Genomic DNA, 21092 nt, shown 5'->3' with positions numbered 1-21092 from the left:
GAAGAAAGCCTAAACCCTAATTCAAAAGAATATATGCCACCCCATGTTCATTATAGTGTTATTTGCCATAGCCAAGATATGGAAGCACTCAAGTGTCTAACAACAGACGAGTGGATACAGATGATGTGGTACACATACACAAGGAAATATTACTCAGCCATAAAAAAGAATGAAATCCTACCATTTGCATCAGACCTAGAGGGAATTGTGCTCAATGAAACAAGCCAGTCGGAGAAAGACAAAATACCATATAACTTCACTTATATGTGGGATCTAAAGAACAAAATAAGTGAACAAACAAAATAGAAAATACTCATAGATGCAGACAACAGACTGAGGGCTGCCGGAGGGGAGGGGTGTTGGGGGGCTGGTGAAAGAGGTGAAGGGATTATAAAGTACAAACTGGCAGCTACAGAACAGTCTCGGGGGTGTAAAGTACAGCATGGGGAGTACAGTCAGTGGTACTGTAATACCTACGAACAGTGCCAGGTGGGTGGTAGAAACATCAGAGGAAACACTTGGTGAAGTATACATTGTCTAACCACTGTGCTGTATGCCTGAAACTAATACAAACTAATATTGAAAGTAAATATCCTATCTAATAAAAGGGGAATATGCTAATTGACCCTCATGCCAATAAGGAGGGATATGCTAATTGACTGCCCCACCCTCAAAGATGGCAGCACCCACAGCCACAAGATGGCTGGCAGGGAGGGCAGTTGTGGGCAATCAGGCCAGCAGGGGAAGGCAGTTGGGGATGACCAGGCCAGCAGAGGAGGGCAGTTGGGGATGACCAGGCCAGCAGGGGAGGGCAGTTCGGGGAGACCAGGTCAGCAGAGGAGGGCAGTTGGGGGCGATCGGGCCAGCAGGGGAGGGCAGTTGGGGGCAATTGGGCCGGCAGGGGAGCAGTTAGGCATTGATCAGGCTGGCAGGGGAGTGGTTAGGGGGTGATCAGGCTGGCAGGCAGGTGAGTGGTTAGGAGTCAGCAGTCCCAGATTGTGAGAGGGATGTCCGACTGCCGGTTTAGGCCTGATCCTAAACCGGCAGTCGGACATTCCTCGAGGGGTTCCAGATTGGAGAGGGTGCAGGCTGGGCTGAAGGACACCCCTCTAGTGTGTGTGTGTGTGTGTGTGTATATATATATATATATATATATATATATATATATAATAAACTTACAAGTCAGCAAATAAAACATTAAGCCTCTCTACTGGAATGGTCAAAGGACATGAATGAATAATTCAGGAAAGAAGGAGTAGAGATCGCTGAGAAGCATAAAATGTTCAAATTCTCAAGTAATGAAGAAATACACATTAAAACAACAATAACATACATGTAAGACACCTCAAGTCTACCCACTTGATTATAAATACTTAAAATAGACATAACGTTCAACGTGTGTGGAGGGAGAGTATGACAGGCAGCTCGAACGCAGTGTAGCAATGCACCTGTGATCATTGACTCAATGATCCCACTGCTAGGAGTCTAAGCTAATAAAATTACTAGAAATATAGCGAAATACAGATGTACAAATAAGTGGCTCAGGAAATGTTTTACGTTAAAATTAAGTAAATAAATAAAGCAGGAGCGATGGATGTCAGAGATATGGAAGCAGAATCTACCCACACGATTGAGATGGGCCGTGTGTGAGGAAGCAGGGTCTGGGATGATTACTGGGAAGCCCATGTTTTGCACATTTTTAAAAAATCCTCACCAAAGGATATGTTTTTATTGATTTTTATAGAGAGAGGCAGGGAGAGAGGGAGAGAAACATTGATGTAAAGAGAAACATCAATCAGTTGCCCTCCCCATTACACACCCGACCAGGGATTGAACCCATAACCGGGGTATGTGCCCTGACTGGGAATCAAACCTCTGACCATTCGGTGTCTGGGACAATGGTCCAACCAGCTGAGCCGCACCGGCCAGGGCTGGACATTCTTAACTGCCCTACACTGCAAGGATTCACTGGAAATAGGTTCCATCTGCCAACCGGGCTTAAAGGCCTTAAAACTGACCTGCCCGTTCCTATCCTCAGTCCCCTTAACTGTGAGCGGGCCCCTGTCCTTGCAAGGTGGTGTGTGGGGATCATCTGCAGGCCAGGACGGTGATGCACAGGACGACGGTGCCCAGAACGAAGGACACCCAGTCCTGGACCACATCGCAGGAAGTGCGCGATCTGGCCGCCATCCGCCCCGCAGAGGCCAGCATGGCCGGTTCTCCCTCCTCCTGCAGGTGCCCGTGCCTCCCGTCAGACTCCCCACTGGCCAGGCTCTGGGCTCAGAGTGCTTGCCCTCCGGCAGCATCCAAGCCTCTGAGTCAGATCCGTGCCTACACAGTGTGGGGAGTTTATAAAAGACAGAGAGTTTACAGCTTTTCCAGAAAGCTGGCCAAATAGCCATGCTACTGCATTTTTATTTATTTTTTTTTTTTTTTGGACACAACTAAGTACTCTGCAGAAATGTGGTTTTCCAAACCCACACTATTTTCCAGTAAAGATACAGCTGACAAGGAAACAAAAGTGCGAAGGATGTCCACCTAACTCTTAGTTACAAAGTAAGTACTTGGAGGAAAGATAAACTCTTCTAAAGAACTCTTCCTTTAAAACCAACCACAGAGGGTGTGCCTGGCCCCTCCGGGCACCTCGGACGCCCAGTGCTGCCCCACCCAGTGCTGCCCGGCCGCACAGCAGATGTGCCGTTTCAGCATAATACTGAATCCACGTCAGAATCCAGTGAGAAAAACATGAAGCTCTGGGAGGATTTTGTTGATAATAAGATTACAGCATACTTCTTTTTACTATCAATGTTGCTGACGTCATTTAAAACATCTTGCTAATACTAGACAGCCTCTCTCTATTAACGAGCAAGGATTTTAAAGAGGAATAATAATATTTCTCCTGAAAAAGATTTTTAAAAAAATATATTTTATTGATTTTTTACAGAGAGGAAGGGAGAGGGATAGAGAGTTAGAAACATGGATGAGAGAGAAACATCGACCAGCTGCCTCCTGCACACCCCCTACTGGGGATGTGCCCGCAGCCAAGGTACATGCCCTTGACCGGAATCGAACCCGAGACCTTTCAGTCTGCAGGCCAACGCTCTATGCACTGAGCCAAACCAGTTAGGGCGAAAAAGATTTTTACACGTAGAACAAAATACCCTTGATTTTAAGTGCTTGGAGAAAGAAACTTCTTACTGGTAAAAGCAATACTTTAATGTATACTTTTCAACGCTTTCCATGGGTAAGGTTTTCATGCTACCAGGTTTATAGCACACACTGTAACAGTAGAAACATAGAGGTTATTTCTCTTTTCTGATCCACCCTCCACTTCACTAAAACGTTTATTTTGTTAAGTGACTATAGGGAAAGGCCTACACTATCTCAGATATTAACAATAACCAACGAATGGTTACTTTTTAAACACAGTTTCTTCAATTTTCCACCAAAATGCTTGGGTTTGTTTATAATGTCATAAATGCTTGTGGTTTGGCTATAAAATAAATTCCTTGCGGGTGGAGCACCAGGTGCACCAGTTAAAAGCTGCACGCGACGCAGCGCGGTCCTGCACTCTCGCAGGAGAGCCTGGCCTGAGTTTGCCCCCTCTCGAAGCCCAGGGGGCCTCCGTCAGCACGGGCGGCTGCAGGAGGGGTGTGGAGACGACTTCCTTCCACGCGTTCCCGGACCCTGCTTTAAACCCAACTGTCCGCCAACCTGAAAATCCTGTCACCGAGTTAAGAGGAAGTCATCTCTATGACAGATGCCAAACGCTGTTTAAGATCTTAAATAAATCATTTCTAATTCCCCAAACAGAAATGCTTGGAAATGAACACTATTTTCCATTTCAAAACTAGGAAATAAGTCAATGGCCAATAGCGCAAAAGATGATGAAAGTGATTTCAAAATGTGTCTGAGAGCAGCAGGAAGCGGGCCTTGTCCTCCCGCGGCTATTAGGGTAGCACCTGCAGGAGAAGCCCGGTATCAGGGAACTTCTAGATGCACGATGGACAGGCGGTGGAAGGAACATAATAAAGTCCCTCATGACCCTTCCAAGGCAAAAGGAAAAAGAGGTGATTTGTCAGATTCATACCCTTTAAGGCAATGACCAACTTCCAAGTTACTGTAATGCTGAAATGTGTTCCAGGAGGGCTGGGGTGATTTACAGCATTACAATACAGATTGCAGTTGTGTTATTTATAATCTGATGGGGTTCTGTTCAAAAAGAAAAGTAAGGAAAGGATTTAGCCATGGTACATGTAAACAAACAAGAATTTTAGATGAAAATCCGTAAGAGGTTAACAATGTGAGGTGACCGACAAAAGAGCACATGTGATCTTGGGCTGCATTATTAGAAATATAAACTATAGAATAAGGGAGGTGAAGTATCCTGTTCTCCTCTGCTCTGTTTCAAAATCCTACCTGGGATACCACATTTGGTTGTGTCTAGTTTTAAAAGGCATATAGACAGAAGAAAAGTATAGCTATGGCAAACCAGGGTGATTAAGGGTCTAAAACTGTGTCTTGTGGGGAATTTTTAAAAAATATATATTTTATTGATTTTTTACAGAGAGGAAGGGAGAGAGATAGAGAGTTAGAAACATCGATCAGCTGCCTCCTGCACACCTCCCACTGGGGATGTGCCCGCAACCAAGGTACATGCCCTTGACTGGAATCGAACCCGGTCCACAGGCCGACGCTCTATCCACTGAGCCAAACCAATCAGGGCAGGAATTTTTTTAAAATATAATTTTATTGATTTCAGAGAGGAAGGGAGAGGGAACGAGAGATAGAAACATCAATGATGAGAGAGAATCATTGATTGGCTACCTCTTGCACGTTCCCCACTGGGGATCAAGCCCGCAACCCGGGCATGTGCCCTGACCAGGAATTAAACCGTGACATCCTGGTCCACAGGCAGACACTCAACCACTGAGCCACGCCGGCCAGGCAGTCTTTGGTTTTCTTAAGCATCCCAGAGGTACAGGGCACGTGCAAAAGGCAACCTATCGATGTGTTTCTCTCACATCGATGTTTCTCTCTGTCTTTCCCTCTCTCTTCCACTCTCTCTAAAATCAGTGGAAAAATATCCTTGGGTGAGGATTTAAAAAAAAAGAAAAGAAAAATGAAAGTAAACCAGGAGCTGAGATGATCTGTTAGGTCCCTTCAACTGCTGAGAGTCTTATAACCTATGGCAACTAAGCAAGGGTGTGTTTGACACCTCGGTGAGCTGTGCCAGGGGCAAGTGGTGAAAGTGAAACAGAACGGCAACATTTTGTTCTTCCCACCTGCTCCTTGGTCACCCAGGACCTTACTTCCCTATTCTTTTTACTAGCAGGTGTGATACAAAGAGCTGATATTTAGATTTCACAAACTCCAGGCTGATTTCTCAAAAGTGTTCAACCCTGAGTTACAATATAACCCAGAAATTCCACTCCTAGGTATCAACCCAAAAGAAATGAAAATATCCGTCCACACAAAAACTTGTACACGAATGGTCTTAGCAGAATTATTCATGATAGTCATCGACTGGCGAAGGATGAACAAAATGTGGCCGACCCATCCAATGGGATGTTATTTGGCCATAAGAAGGAATGAAGTACTCACTTCAAGAGGCTACAGCTTGGATGAACCTAAAAACAAAATGCTCTGTCAAAGAAGCCAGACACAAAAGGCTGATGATTGTGAGGCTCCATTTACATTAAACACCCAGGATCTAAATTAGAGACAGAAAGTAGATTTGTGGTCATCAGAGTCTAAGGTGATGGGGGAATGGGAGTAACTGCTCCTAGGTACTGGGGTTTCTATCCAGAGTGATAAAAAATGTTCTAGAATTAGAAATGTTGATGCTTGCACAATGCTGTGAATATACTGAAAGCCACTTCATTGTATACTTTGAAGGGGTGAAATTTTATGGTATGTGAATATCTCAACAACTAGAGGCCTGGTGCACGAAATTCATGCATGGGTAGGGTCCCTAGGCCTGGCTGGCGATCAGGGTCGATTGTGGCCTGCCGGCTGCCGGCCGGGGATTTCCTTCATCCCGCGCCGCCCCCTGGTGGTCAGCACTTGTCATAGCGAGCAATCGAGCTCCGGGTCTCCCAGTTGAACTCCCGAGGGGACACTTTGCACATTAGCCTTTTATATATATAGATGCTGTTATCAAAACAAACAAAGTCACACTGGTATCCAAGCCTTAGCAGTTGTGTGGCCTTATAAACTTACCTAACTCCCTGAGCCTCAGTTTCCTCATATGTAAAAAAGGATAATGAGACTCCCTCCCTCAAAGGGAGGCCTTGAAGAAAATGTGGAGGAAAGGATGGTATTTCCCAAGTCGTAAATTGGCTGACAAATGATAGCTTTTCCCACTTTCCAACTGCTGTTGGTTTTCTTAGAGCAATAAAGGAAGTTTGTGATTTCTAGCTCGCTTTACAAAATTCTAAATGCTGAAGAAAACACTGCACAGATTTCCTGCTTCTGTGAGAAAGCTGGTATCTAAACGCTGAGAATGGCTAGCCTTTCAGGAGACTAGACACTGCCAGACTTTAAAGGTAGCATCAATTACAAAGGAAGTAGGAGAAATAGCAAGAAAAAGAGCACAAGGTGAAGACAGAAATGTCATTCATTAGAACAAAATCTCCTCCTGCCCCGCCTCATTTAGATACGATCTTCTCTCTTGAGTATGCTCAGTGTGACCGTCGTCCAAGTGATAAGTATGGGTTGTATTGTCTGAAGCTAATAACTAACTATGACTTTTTAGTTCCTGTCACTATCAAACGCATGGAGCTGTACTCAACATATGAAAATTCATGAGTTCATACAGTATGCTGTGTAGTCTTGCCATTGTAATGTAAATCTCTAACTGAAAAAGAAAAAAAATGTTTCAATGCAGCTAATAAAAAATCCAAATGTTTCCTTTAGTTCTTGGTGAAATGGTGTTTCTGTGACCCAATGTTTTAATTGAATCACCATAGTAATTAACTGAATTGTATTTATTTACATTTTCACTTAATGGGAGCCTCTTAAATTGAATAATCTCAGATCAAAACATCTGTTGCTTAAGACATCATCAGTGAGCGTTCATTTCTGCCCCACAGGCGACTCTTGCTTTAAGCTGTATTCAGAAGGTAACCCAAAAATAATAACAGAGCGAAGAACTTTTTGAGAAAAGTAATTCAACAGTCACGATTCACTCCACTGTGTTTTGAAGTGATCTTATTGTTTGCCTCTGGTTAAAGTGATTTTTCTTTAAACTGCTACATACAATAGGTAAGAATTGGTTTTTACTTTCTTTTAGACAGCATTACCAGGAAAATATCTTGCCAATATCTCTAAACCAGCAAATAACAAGAGAGGGCAGAAAATAAAAAAAAAACCTCATGAATATAAGTTCAGGTCAACCCTATGACTGAACTGCTAATTTAGGAACAATATGACCAGGCCTCCCTATCAGCTGCTCCAATAAAAACATCGAGGCTCATTCCATAACCTAAATCAAACTGTCAACATATATGACCACATAGTAATTTTTAAAAAGCCTCCATGCCTGGACTGCCGAATCTCAGAGGGAAGGCGAGGGAGGGTGGGCCGGTTGGGAAATGATTTTTTAAAAAAACACACCAAAACCTCTATGCCTGGAAATCATTTAACATAATTTTTCAGCCACATGCCTTGCACAACTAACACAGAGGGAATTCTACCATAAACACGTAGGAGGGGGTACTACCGTTTACATCAAAAATAGTAATTCAAATATGATTGATTTTAAGTCAATTAAGAAAAGTATTCAAAATTTATTGGAGAATAAAACCGTTCCCGTGACTAAACTATGGGGGATTCCAGTGGCCAGCTGAGGAGCAAATACCCTCCCTCTGCCTTCCCACCTTCTGAGGACCGAGCCACACAGGGGCTCTGAACGCTCCGGGAAACTGCTGTTCCACTGGAAGAGAGTCCACACGTCCATTCCCCTGCAGAGGGGGAGGGCAGCACTAAGTTAGGGAAGGCCCCAGGGGATTCATCTGAAAATTATAAGCTGCCAAAACCTCTTCCATGAAAAGGCAGTAAGTTCCACCAGAGATGAAAATGCCATTACAGAGGATGAATCGGCACACTCACTAATATTTATTGCTACACTATTGCAAACAGGTGTTAAATGCCTAGAAAATTTCCCCTAAATCACAGTTGCAAAATAAATAGCTTGAGTCGTCAAAGCCTCTAGAATTCCAAATGATTCCAACTGCATTCCAGACAAATTCTTAAAAAAAAAAAATACACATTTTTTATTTCCTTTACAAACTTTTGGGGGCTCTCTGATAAAGCAATAAATCCAAGATATGTATAAAAAAATCATGTCGTTAATGTTTGTGCATGAACTACCACACATCGTGTTCTGATAAAACAGGTAGTGTGCTGTGGAGATCTTTCTGAACCCTGCTAGGGAGAGTAAAAATTTTAAAGATGCCATATTGGTCGCTATTAATGTTTACTTCCTGTTAAAAAAAAAAAGAATTAAAAAATATTTTTTAAATCCAGCACAGTGTGAGCAAAATAAGTGGAAATACTTTGAAGGCAGGTCCGCGTTGACTGCCCATTTAGATGGCATTCAACTGGGGTGATTGCATCAAAGTGGAACTGGATGGATTCTGAGGGTCCATCCGCAACAAATGCGCGTGCATCCCCGCAGCAGGGTTTTGTGATTAAGTGATCTGTTCGCCGAGTTCTTCCCCCCAGACCTTTCCAACCAGATGTGAACGTGGAAGCAGAACGCAACCGCCCCCGGAGCCCCCGGGCGGCCGGGCCTCCCCACGCGCTGCGGCGGATGCGCTCGTGCGGGAGGCGCCCCGACCAGCCGGTCCCGCGCGCACTGGCCGGAGCCGGGCGGCGGCGGCGGCGGGCAGGGGCGCGGGGGGCGCGGGGGGCGCGGGGAGCGCGGGGAGCTCGGCCCGGGCCCGCGGCCCAGCACAATGCGTCCCGGCGGCGGGAACCGCGCGCCCCTCCGCCGCAACTTTGCGCGGCCTCCCCGGCCGCCCGGCCTCGCCCCTCGGCCCGGCCCCGCCGCGGCCCCCGCCCCCGCCCCCGCCCCCGCCGCCGCTCACCGTTGCAGAACTGGAGCAGCGAGGACGTGTCGTACAGGCTGCTGTAGCTCGAGAAGCCGTCCTCCATGCTGAGGCCGCCGGGCAGCGCCCGCTCCCCCCGGCCCGGCCGCGCCGCCGCCGCCGCTCACCCCACACGGAGCCGCCCGAGCCGCGGCCAGCGCTGGCGCTGGGGCGGCCCTGCTGTGGCGGCCGCTGCCGGTTACCACGGCAACCCCGGGCCCGCCGCCGCCGCGCCAGGCAGCGCGGGTTCTGCCCGCCAGGGGGCGCCCGCGGCGGGGACGTGGCCGGGCGGGGCCGGGCGGGCGGGGCCGGGGGCGGAGTCGGGGTCGGGGTCGAGCCCATCCAGTGCACAGAGAGGAGGGAGGGCGCGGGCCCGGCGGGCGGGGATGCTGCGGGGGCTCCGCGGCCAGGCCCGCCTCCTCCGCGAGGCCGAAGCTCGGGGGACGCGGGGACAAAGGCGAGCGGGGAGGGCGGCGGCGGCGACGCGGGAGGGGCGGGGGACCCTCCCGCGGACCCTACACTCCCTTCGGGCCAGGGCAGCCCCTCCTGCGGACGCCAAAGCCCGCGCTCCCTGGTGGCGCTGTCCTCTGGCCCTCGGCAGCTGCAGGACCAAACATGGACAACTTGCGAGCCCCATTCAGCTGCCTTTCCACCCCAGAGCAGCTCCGCTTTTGGCCGCGTCCTGCGAGGCGGGCCCCGCGGTCCCCACGGTCTTCCTTGCAGCAGGGCCCGCCTCCAGGGAGAATGAGCGCCTGGCTCCTGATCCGCAGGAACCTTCGCTCACCAGTGGCCAAAGATGCGGCGTCCCACTTAAAAAAGCAGAAAGGCTGGGCCGTGACAGGAGTTAAAACATCTGCTTTGTTCGCTCCGCTTCTACCAGCCCCCGGGGCGCAGACTTGCTACATTACACACTAGCTAACTTGTTACGGGACCAAGGAAATCAGGAGTTATTCTATCTCAGAAGGAGACCCCCCTCCCCCCGCCACACACACACACTGGTTTGTAACTTTTCCAGTCCACCCATGCACAGGCGAGGCGGACCATGTGAATTTCACCAACCATAGCCTGAAGTCAAGGCGCTGGCCACCAGGAATCCCAGAGTCCGCGGATTGGACCATCTTCTGGCTGCACAGAAAAATCGGAGTGGCTTCGAGTTGTAGGTTGAACACAGGTGAAATGAAGATGGAGTAAAAAGTCCCTCTTAGGCAAATCTGTGCTCCTCCCTGTGGTTCCGAGGTGGAGGGAGGCCTGTGTTCCACAGCAGGAGGCAGGGTGAGGCCTGGGGTTCTGTGGCTGTGTGTGGCATATTGGGCTCCCGGTTGGCCACGCCTGGCATTGGATGCCAAAGGCAGAGGGAATGGTGGGCGTCCTTGCTCCTGTCCTTGTCAGAGAGACCAAGCCCAGAAGGCAAGAGGGATTGTGAAGGAGAAAGGTGCATGCAGGAGGCTGAAGGCTACAGGTGCCATCGGTTTGACTGTGGCCTGGTGTTTGAAGGACAGTGGTAGTGAAAGGGGAAGGAAGGGAGCAGGGCCTGTTGATGGCCAAGGGCTGATCGGACGTGACTGGACAGCTTGTCTGGCAGACAGTGGGAAATCAGAGTGGACAGAGAGACGGGGTCAGGTGGGAGACCCGGCAGCGGATGGAGGGAGGGAGGCAGGCGATCTGCACGCAGGCACGTGGCTGAGCAGAGCACTGATGAGTCTGAGTGTGAGCTGTGGCTACTGGCGGGGCAAGATCAGCTCCTCGGTGAAAGAATTGAGATTTGAGAGCTGCTGGCAAAGCGGTGGTGAGTGAACTGCCTGAGGGGGAGAACTGAAGGCCGGCAGGAGCTGGGCAGAGCCTTGGGAAGGGAGGAGGGAAGCAGATTCCAAAGGCACAGTCAGAGGGGCACGAAAATCAGCCGAGGGTGTAACCCATTAAGCTAAGAGCACAGAAGCTGCAAAGAGGCGGGCCTTGTCACAGAACAGGCCAGGAGGGCGAGGCGGGGGAAAGGCCCTTCTGTCTGGTGACCGAGGGCTTGCCGATGACCTGGAGCATCTTAGTGGGCCCTGGGGACAGGAGCAGGGCCGCTGGGCAGTGAAAGGGGAGTACATGCCTGTGCATATTGGAGAACTTCTGGCAGGAAAGGAAATGGGCCAAGCACAGAGGGCAGGGGTGCCAGAGGGTTACCTAGGTGTCCCCCCTAACTCCCAAGTACTGAAGGACCCCCTGCATCTCGAAGGCAAGAGACACGTGTGATGGAGAAGGGGCCTTTGAAAGGTGAAACTTAACACAGAGACTCATTTGAACTTTGCCCTTTCCTGTTTTCTCACTCCCCCGCCCTCCCCTTCTGGTCCCATCTTTACACGCTCTCTACTCCACTTTATGATTTTGTGTGTCAGGAAACGTTGAATAATTGATATAAAAAGCTGAAATATATGGCATCTTGAACTTGGAAAGGAAATGAGAACCATGAATAAATGATTAGGAGATGGTTCTCTTTAAGAATGTTGGGATTGTTGATTTATAATGTTAAAGGTAGATATTTGGTGACCCGCCAACTAAAAGAGGTGAGGGAATAAAGAAAATTCAGAAATGGGACAGGAGAAAGATTCAGCTGGGCATTTCCTTAGAACAGTGGTCGGCAAACCGCGGCTCGCGAGCCACATGCGGCTCTTTGGCCCCTTGAGTGTGGCTCTTCCACAAAATACCACGTGCGGGCGCGCACGTACAGTGCAAAGTTGACTTAAAACTTTAAATAAAGTTTATTAAGTTAATTTTAGGGAACATTGTGGAGTGAAAGAAGATGTAGTGTCAAGGATTGAGAAAGGTATGTTGAGATGGTTTGGACATATAGAGAGGATGAATGAAAGGAGATAGACGAAACAAGTATACAAGACCAGTGTGGATGGGAGAGTTGGAAGGGGTCGACCTCAGCGAACGTACCTCAATCAGATTGAGGACGTTTTTAGCAAAGGCCAGCTTAGGAGCACCCTAATTAAGTTAATAACAATGTACCTACCTATATAGTTTAAGTTTAAAAAATTTGGCTCTCAAAAGAAATTTCAATCGTTGTACTGTTGATATTTGGCTCTGTTGACTAATGAGTTTGCCAACCACTGCCTTAGAAGATTTTACTTCCACTAGAGCAAAATGACAAATAACAATTAAGAACTCAGTCCACTTGCTTTGAGATGATAAAGATCATTATCACACTCTTAACCTAGAGTATTGGACAACTATGTTTTCCCCACAGTAGTAAAAGTGTACTCTAAACACACGCACACACAACAGCAAAATTTAGTATAATTATAAGGATATGCATGTTAAATCAATTAGGTATAATCTACCCAGCATTTTTTTAAAAAAAGATCTATGGAGAAAGTTCAAGAAAAATCTCTGAAAACTTAATAATGTGAGGGTTTGTGCCCAAACATTTTTTAAATATATTTTTTATTTATTTCAGAGAGGAAGGGAGAGATAGAGACATCAATGATTGGAGAGAATCATTGGTCAGCTGCCTCCTACACGCCCCACACTGGGGATCAAGCCCACAACCCAGGCATGTGCCCTGACCAGGAATAGAACCATGACCTCCTAGCTCATAGGTTGACGCTCAACCACTGAGCCACACTGGCCAGGCTTATCCAAACTTTTTAACAGACCATTAGTCTACATCATTTTGAGATAATTTATGGCCTGAGTCCAAAGAACGTTGTCATTGTAATAAGGAATGTCAGCTCTCTGGGGCAATATAACCGTCGTGTTCCACACACTACATGCACGCCTGTGCAACCTGCGAGAAAGAGAGAGGACAATGGGAGTCTGTCGCCTTTGTTCACCGAGAAGTAATACAAGTGCCCAGAAACATGATCGATCATCTATTGTTTAACTCAACATTCTTCCAAACATAGTTGCCCAGTGATCTTGGGGCTGGGATACACTCCCGGCAGGTGGCTGTGAAGTCGATTTAAATAGTCGCGTCAGCACTTCAAACAATGAATAGAAAATTCCACTCTGGGTCCCTCCCCAAAGGAATTGAAAGCAGGGCCTCAAAGATATACTGTACCCCCCTGTTCATAGCAGCACTAGTCACAACAGCCAAAATGTGGGACCCCCCGAGTGTCCACAGATGGAGAAATGGGTAAGCAAGAGGCGCTCCATCTGCACGACAGGGTACTGGTCCGTCTTACGAAGGAAGGAAATGGGCATGTTCTACAGCGTGGCTGGGCCTGAGGACACTGTGCCGAGTGGAATAAGCCGTCACAGAGTGACAGATGCTGTGCAATTCCACTTCTGTGAGATCCCAAGAGCAGTCACATCCATAGAGACAGAGAGTAGAAAGGTGGCGCCAGAGGCTGGGGGAGGGCGGGCTCATGGGGACAAGTTTCCTTTTGGGATTTCGAAAAAGTTCCGGAGATGATGGCAGTGATGGTGGTACAGCAAAGTTAAATGTACTTGATGCCACTGAACCACTTAAAAATGGTTCAAGCCCAGCCGGTGTGGCTCAGTGGTTGAATTTCAATCTGTGAACCAGAAGGTCACAGTTCAATTCCTGGTCAGGGCACATGCCTGGGTTGCAGGCTCGATCCCCAGTGTGGGGTGATCAGGAGGCAGCCGATCCATGATTCTCTCTCATTATTGATGTTTCTATCACTCTTTCCCTCTCCCTTCCTCTCTGAAATCAATAAAATGACATAAAAGAGTTAAATGTTATGCTATCTATAGTTTACCACACACACACACACACACACACACACACAGAAGAAATGTAATAGGAAATGTCAGAGTGCATGGAGCAGAGTAAGAGCAAGGATTTTGCTCGAAGTATTGTCTTCACTTGAAATGTCCTCGCGCTGAGCTGTGATGTCAGGTGTATTTCTCCCTATAGGTCCCAGAGTCTGGGGAAACATTCAGGCGTATGATAGTCATACAAGGACAGGGATCATTACAAATTGCAGTGAGTGCAATGAAGCCAAAGAGAGGGGTTCAGGTGATTGGGGAGCGTCTGGATTGGGCTGAGCAGGGACAGGAGGAACGCGTAGCAGAGGACAAAGAGCAGCGCCGGCTTATCTGAGGGACCCAGGAGAAGACGGGCAAGGGAGGGAGCGGCCTGTTCACGAGGGAGCTCCGAGTGTACTCTAAGAGCAAAGGGAACTTGCCCTTCAGTTAATATTAGGGGTTACATTGTGTCCTCCCCGCGCTGTCCCCCCACCACACACACAAATCCACATGTGGAAGCACTAGCCCCTCGTACTTTAAAATGATTTGGAAATGGGGTTTTCACACAGGTGAGCTAGTTAAGATGAGGTCCCTCTGGTGGGCACTAGTCCAATATGGCTGGTGTAACACAAGAGGAATTTGGGGCACAGATACCACAGGGAAGACCTGTGAAGACCCCGGGAGGGGACGGCCACCCAAGGAGCGAGGCCTGGGCTAGATCTTCCCCTCAGAAGGAAGAATCCCACCCTGATGTGGGATGTCCCACCTCCAGCCCCGTGGACAAGGCGTTTCTGAGTTGAAGGCTCCCAGTTCGAGGTCCGTGTGCCAGCAGCCCTCGCAAACTAATACAGCTAGTCTGGCTCTGCCACAGAGTCCGGACACCGCTCGTTACCGATGGTAAAAGATAGCGTCTGCTTTCCCGAGATAGGATTGTTACTCTATAAAATGGGAGGTAATCACAGTCTCTTAGCGTCAGTAGAGAACGTGAAATTCCGTGGTCCCCAGCCCTCCAGCCCACCCGGCTGTGCTTTGCTGCAGCATCCCTGACGCCTGGGCACGCAGGCCAGCGCCAAGGTGAAGAGCTTGCACCGTTAAAAAGATAGTTGGGTATTTTTATCCCAAACCGTCCTTCCCAAAGCACCCTTCCTGGGTCCTCCTTTTGTCCGGTCGATTTCATCTCCCTCCGTCCTGGTGCGGGCTTTGGTCTATTCTGAAAGGTTACCTACGGTAACAGCCCGTGTCCTGGTTTCCACAGCCCTGAGCGCTTAACTCGCCCAAAGAGGCCTGAATGAGGTCATTTCACCCTCTGTCGCCTGCCCCATGAAGTGCAAGCAAGCATCTTGGCTCAGACTTCACGTCTGTGTTCCTGCCCCAAATGCTGTCTTTGGCATCAGACACGCGCCTGCCACACCACGCTTTCAGCACCTGCTCCTCACGATGCTCAGGCCGGCCAGGTACTTGAATGCCCGGGACCTCCGCCCGAGCACCCACCTTCCCCGCCCGCCAGTGTAGAAGCTGCCCATCATCTGCATGAACTTGGCGGCCTCTGCGGTATTGAGCGATGCTGTCTGCTGCACCCCCACATCCGCTGGCACTTCGCTGTATCCCTATGTCAGCCTCATGTCAACCCACCTCGCCTGGTAGGAACTGGTGTGTGTGTGTGTGTGTGTGTGTGTGTGTGTGTGTCTTCCGGGAAATTAGATGCCTCTAACGCCCATCATGCTTGACACAATGTTGAAGTAGTTGGCACTAAGTAAACAATGAGAGAGTGAATGAATGAATGAATGAATGCACAAACCCTCTAGACAAACTCAGTTGCCCATCACACACGACAGGAAGTTCTCCATTTCCTCCCTATCCGTCATGTGACAGTTTCTAGACCCCGCCCCCCTTCATCGGCATAGATGCCCACCCCACTCCATGGGCCTCTTTTCTACTGAATCCTGGTACCCAGAACTGAAAACAATAACCTTGGAGGACTGACCCGGGCGGCATTTCCCTTTAATAACTTGGATATTATGTTTCTTTTGATGCAATTGACGTTTGTATTGATATCTTTTGAGCCGCCAGCATATATACTGTCGGCTCCTTTGAAACATCCCATCAATTATAAACTGATCAGTCTTTGCAAATGAACTGCGGTTGGGTCTTCTCCATCCTGTGCTGAGCTAATTGATTTTTTTTTTTTTTTTTTTACATCTAAAGACAGGATTATCTTTATCCCTGTTAAATGTCATTTTGTTGGTTCCGGTCCATCCTGTTAGCCAATCAAAATCTTTTAAAGTCTTAAATCTGGCATCTAACACATCAGCCTTTGACAGCAGCCAATGTGCCACAGCAAACCCTGTAATGTCTCCTTCATGTTGTAACTGACAAGCAGGAGGGGGGAGCCCTGTGCACAACCTCAGGACCCCACCCCCACTGCAACTCCATCGATCTGTCAATACTCTGAATACGTTTGTCCAACTAACTACGAAATCGGCCCAATTGTGCGTTCACCCAGCTTGTCTTTCTCTCTCCCATCCACGGGGGTTTGGGAAGGAGTTTCACCAGCGCTTTGTAAACGCCGTGAAAAGAGAGAACCGCGCTGTTTTGGCTCCTGGTAACCAGCTTTCCTTCCAAGTCATACGTACACACATTTGTGCTCTGAACCCATATTAACATCAAACTCATCATCTATATTCTCCAGAACCCAACTTTGTCTGCTTTTTGGAAAAGTATGACATTTTCCCTTCCCAGTTTTCTGAGACTCCCATCTGGCAAAATCTCAGATGGTTTGCCGAGGCCTCGAGAACGGGTTCGCAGTAACTCAGCAGCCCCCCAGCCCTCTCTCACTGTCATGGGCTCTTGACAATTTCTCATAAAGGCCGTTACTTCAAGCCTTTCCAGTTTTAAATTTATTCTCCTTATTGGAGAAAAAGAAACCAGCAAAGTCCTAAATATGCAGACAGGCGCTCAGAGTCCTTCGCGAGCCCCGTTCCTCAGCCCCCCACCCCATCAATCCACGCTGCTGCTCATCCCCCAAACCCCCCACAGCTGCCTGCCCCTGGGGCTTCGCTTGTGTGATTTCCCCCAGAAATGCCCTTCGACTCAGTCTGTGCGCTCAGCTCAGACACTGCCCCACTGCCCTGCCAGTGTGGCTGCCCCCTCGGATGCTAATGGCCAGCAGCACCTGTCACCTGTGCTGACCACCCTGCCTGTGAAGCACTGTAGACACTGGGCTGTGGACACCATGGAGGCAGAGCTGTGCTCTTTACCGCGTGTTCATTCATCCTGCGTGGTGGCCAGCGTGGAGGCTTCCCAGGGTCTCCCTGGCCTCGCCCCTGGCCGGGAGCCTCAGCCTCAGGGGTGGAGGCAGGCCCTCAGCTCACCTCGAAAAGGGGAGGCATTCCCAGCCTGAGGCACCCGGCCCCTGCCCACCTGGCACCACCTGCCCTGGGCGGGCCGGGTGCGTGAGAGGCGCTGGACGGTAAGCACTGTGATGAGCAGGTCTTATGGGGCTTTCCCGCCGCTTTATCCCATCACTAAGCTGTCCTTGCTGTAGGGCTGTGGACTTCAGAGCCTCCCCAGGCAAGCTGTTCATAGTCCAGACGGCTATGAAAGTGCCTTAATCGCTAAGAAACCAGTGGCTTTGCCCCTCGTAGGTTATTCACTCAAACGCCTTCTTAATGATTTGCATCCATCAAAAGAACTGGCATATCTGGAAGTGTCTAAAGGGAAACGTTAAAAGCGACATCCAGTTGGTTTTCTCTTGTAAAAATGGGCGTTTTAATTGTCTCTGAGTCACGCAGGTGCTCCCAAGGACTGCAAACAAAAGGCCCACCCCAGGCTCTCCCCCGGACAATGTCACTTTCAGGAATTTTCTGTTCATCTGCTCCGTCGTGTTGCGGTGAGGTTTCCTGGCCATTCTTGGCTTACCGCCCAGCGACCACAGAGTAAATACGCTAATATTAGGTCCACTACTCACCCCTGTGCTGGGGCAGCTGGGTGGATGCCGGCGTCCGAGCCCTCACCAGCCAACCCCCTCTGACTCCGAAGTATTCTGGTTTGGATGACAAACCCTGTGGTCATCCTAGCCAATACGGAAAGACCTAGAACACGGAAACAATCATTGAGGTTCTTACAGGTGTATTTAAAATGCCATCCTGCGCTGCCTCACAGCATCCGCGTTGTAAGAAATAGAGAGAAGTCGCTGGACATCTGGGTAGTTATCAGGAAAGTCAAGTAAAAGCCCTGCTTCTGAGGTTTGCCCGTGGTGGTGGTGGTGGGAAGGCCCAGGCAGACCTCAGAAGCAGTCCAGATACACAACACTCATCTGTAATTAACCAAGTATCCGGGAACCCTTGCTCAAACTTGGGCCCGTGGAGTCCAGACTCCAGTTCTCCCACTGTTTAAGGCAAAGATTTAGGGTCTTCTGATCAGAGGTCAGTGGTGAGGTGCTGCCCCCCCACCCCCAGTCATGGCTCCTTCATGGTGTTCTTCCTCACAGACTAGGGCTGACCATTGCTTCACTTGTTCACACACACCAAGTGCCCACTGCATGCTGGGAAGAGGGGGCACAGAGGGAATAAAGCACCAGCCTGCCCTTGAGGGTCTCGGGTCCAGGAGGGGAGAAAACATGTACAAACACACCGAATCCCACAGGAGGGCCCCGGCACACCAGAGCGCGCTGGGGGAGCGTGCGGTCACCATCCAAGCCTCTGCTCCAGTCCAGTCTCTCTCCCCCCGTTTCTGCCATGTGAGGACGCAGCGAGAAGGTGGCTGTCTGCAAGCTGGGAAGAGAGCCCTCACCAGGAGCCACCAGGCTGCCATCCTGACCTCGGCCCTCCAGCCTTGGGAACTGTGAGAAATAAAGTTCTGGTGGTCCTGCCCCCAGTCTGTGACATTCTGTGTTGGCTCCTGAGGTCACTAATAGAGAAGCAGGTCGACCCCTCCCCCGTTTCCTTTCTCTCCCTGCGGAAGATTGGAGATTTAATCTCTGAAACAGGTGAACTAAGGGGTTCTCTGCACAAAGCGATACCAGGGGACCATCCTGAGCTGAGGACAATGGGCAGCCTATTCAGGCAAAGATTGAGGGGCTTCTGATAAGAGGTCAGTGAATGGCGACGCCTCCCCCACCCGCAGCTCCTGGAATCCTGGCTGCCAGTGTCTGCTCTGCAGACGAGACTGTGAGGACCCTTTTTTAGGGGATATGACAGACTCTTGGGAAAACGCCTGGAGGTGTGGAAGGTCAGGAATCACCAGGAAGTCCTCATGGTGACAAGTCTCATGTGTGTACTCAGAGCTTCTAGGCAGCTATTGAATGCTCCTCTCTACAACTTGAAGGAAGAGCCAAGAATCTCTAAACATTTGGGGAAGTATAAAAGGAGGAAAGGGAGGAGGACTGTGAGTTAACAGAGGACAGAAGGAACTAAAACTACCATTGACATCCTCAAAGGTCAAAGCCATTCTAGCCACGAAACAAGGACAAGATGCTAAAATTAGACGATAAAAAGGAGTTTTTGGAAATGAAAACTATGACAGTAGAAATAAAATCTCCGCGGAAGACTCTAACATAGAGTTAAGGAAATCCCCCAGAACAACAGAACAAAAGGAGAAAGCAATACAGAATACAGGAGAAAAAACTCAGTCATCATATTGGGAAGTTCAATATCTGAATAACAGCAGTTCCAAAAGCAAGAAGGAAGTGAACAGAGGGAGGCGAGCCAACCAATAAATCATCCAAGAAAAGTTCCCAGGACAAAGGGACATGAATTTCTAGACTGAAAGGGCCTACTAAGTGCTTAGCACGACGTGGAAAGAAAGAAACATTTCTATCCCCGTTATGTTTTAGAACACTGGAGACAAGGAAAACATTAAAAAAGCTTCCAAAGAGAAAGGACAGGGCTAAGACAAGGATTAAGGCTTGGAATGGCACTGGGTTTCTGAACAGCAATGAGAGGAGCTAGGAGACCATAAGAAATGCAAAAAGTGGCCGAAACCGGTTTGGCTCAGTGGATGGAGCGTCGGCCTGCGGACTGAGGGGTCCCGGGTTCGATTCCGGGCAGGGGCATGTACCTGGGTTGCGGGCGCGTCCCCAGTGGGGGATGTGCGGGAGGCAGCTGGTCGATGTTTCTCTCTCATTGCTGTTTCTGGCTCTCTGTCTCTCTCCCTTCCTCTCTGTAAAAAATCAATAAAATATATTTTAAAAAAAATTAAAAAAAAAAAAAGAAATGCAAAAAGTGAAGTTTTTGAGGGAAAATGATTTTCAACCAATAACATCACAGGCCCAGACAAACCAACAATTTGGGTGTGTGAGCAGACAGAAGATATTTTTTAGTCATGGAAGGTCTCAAAAACATAGCTCTTTCTCAGGAAGCTACTGCAGGATGCGTTCCACCAAAACGAGGGAGTGGCCAGAAAGAAAAAGACATGGGATCCAGGAAATGAGGAATCAAACCCTGGAAAGAGATGAAAAGAATCCCCAGGAAAATGGACCCAGAGACCCTAAGACACGGACTGTGCAATGACCAGTAACAACTGTGAGCAGAGGCAGCCAGATGGCAGTCCGAGGGCAGAGGCTCAGAGAAGAGCCACCTAGACCAGTGGTCGGCAAACTGCGGCTTGTGAGCCACATGCGGCTCTTTGGCCCCTTGAGCGTGGCTCTTCCACAAAATACCACGTGCGGGCGCACACGTACAGTGCGACTGAAACTTCGTGGCCCATGCGCAGAAGTCGGTATTTTGTGGAAGAGCCACACTCAAGGGGCCAAAGAGCCACATGTGGCTTGAGAGCCGCAGTTTGCCAACCACTGACCTAGAAGATGAACCTAGAAACGACTGAGAGGAGATTTTCACATTAGCCAGAGTATTTGCGGACGACTTAGTCACACACACACACACCCACACACACATACTCCAGAGGATAGTTACTTGCTCCAGAAAACAACAAATTGTGAAAGAAAGGAAATTCAATCATATACTACATGGTTTAACCATGACCAGTGTTTCATAGTCATAACCATGTAAACATAAGCATCAAATAAAACATGGCGACCTAACGATATTGGAAAGTCGGGAGAAGTGCGTGCACGTGTGGGCGTGTAGCGAGTGAGGTGAAAGCCCTCATCTTCCCTGGGGGACGTCAGCAGAAAACAAACTCCTGAACCTGGGAAATCAGGGAGTATCCGCACACGCATGTTATTTCTAGAAAGGTAAAGGGGCGCCAAAAGAAATGGGTAACATATTTGGAAGCGGCAGTTGCTTCTGGGAAGCGGGAATGTGGGGCTGGCACGGGAAATGAGGGAGGGGAACTAATTTT

At 49.0% G+C, this 21092-nt stretch overlaps 1 protein-coding gene across 3 annotated transcripts in view; it reads right to left on the bottom strand.

The window, feature by feature from the left end:
- The window catches only part of LOC139009879 (echinoderm microtubule-associated protein-like 1), a 142813-nt gene that overhangs the window by 90011 nt on the left and 31710 nt on the right, over window positions 1–21092 (bottom strand). For 2 of the 3 annotated variants that reach the window (XM_070413997.1, XM_070414012.1), the window contains exon 1: window positions 9093–9160. The exons of the other annotated variant lie outside the window; for it this stretch is intronic. In XM_070413997.1, the coding sequence (XP_070270098.1) occupies window positions 9093–9159 (67 nt within the window). In that variant the 5' untranslated portion in view covers window position 9160. Of the gene's footprint in view, window positions 1–9092; window positions 9161–21092 lie in introns of those variants that run through there. 3 annotated transcript variants of the gene reach the window in all.

The sequence above is a fragment of the Myotis yumanensis genome, unplaced genomic scaffold (assembly GCF_028538775.1).
Source record: "Myotis yumanensis isolate MYYU_CA2020_CCGP unplaced genomic scaffold, mMyoYum1.0.hap1 SCAF_1, whole genome shotgun sequence".
NCBI lineage: Eukaryota > Metazoa > Chordata > Mammalia > Chiroptera > Vespertilionidae > Myotis > Myotis yumanensis.
The sequence above is the reverse complement of the archived record's forward strand: the minus strand, read 5'-3'. Positions and strand labels throughout refer to the sequence as shown.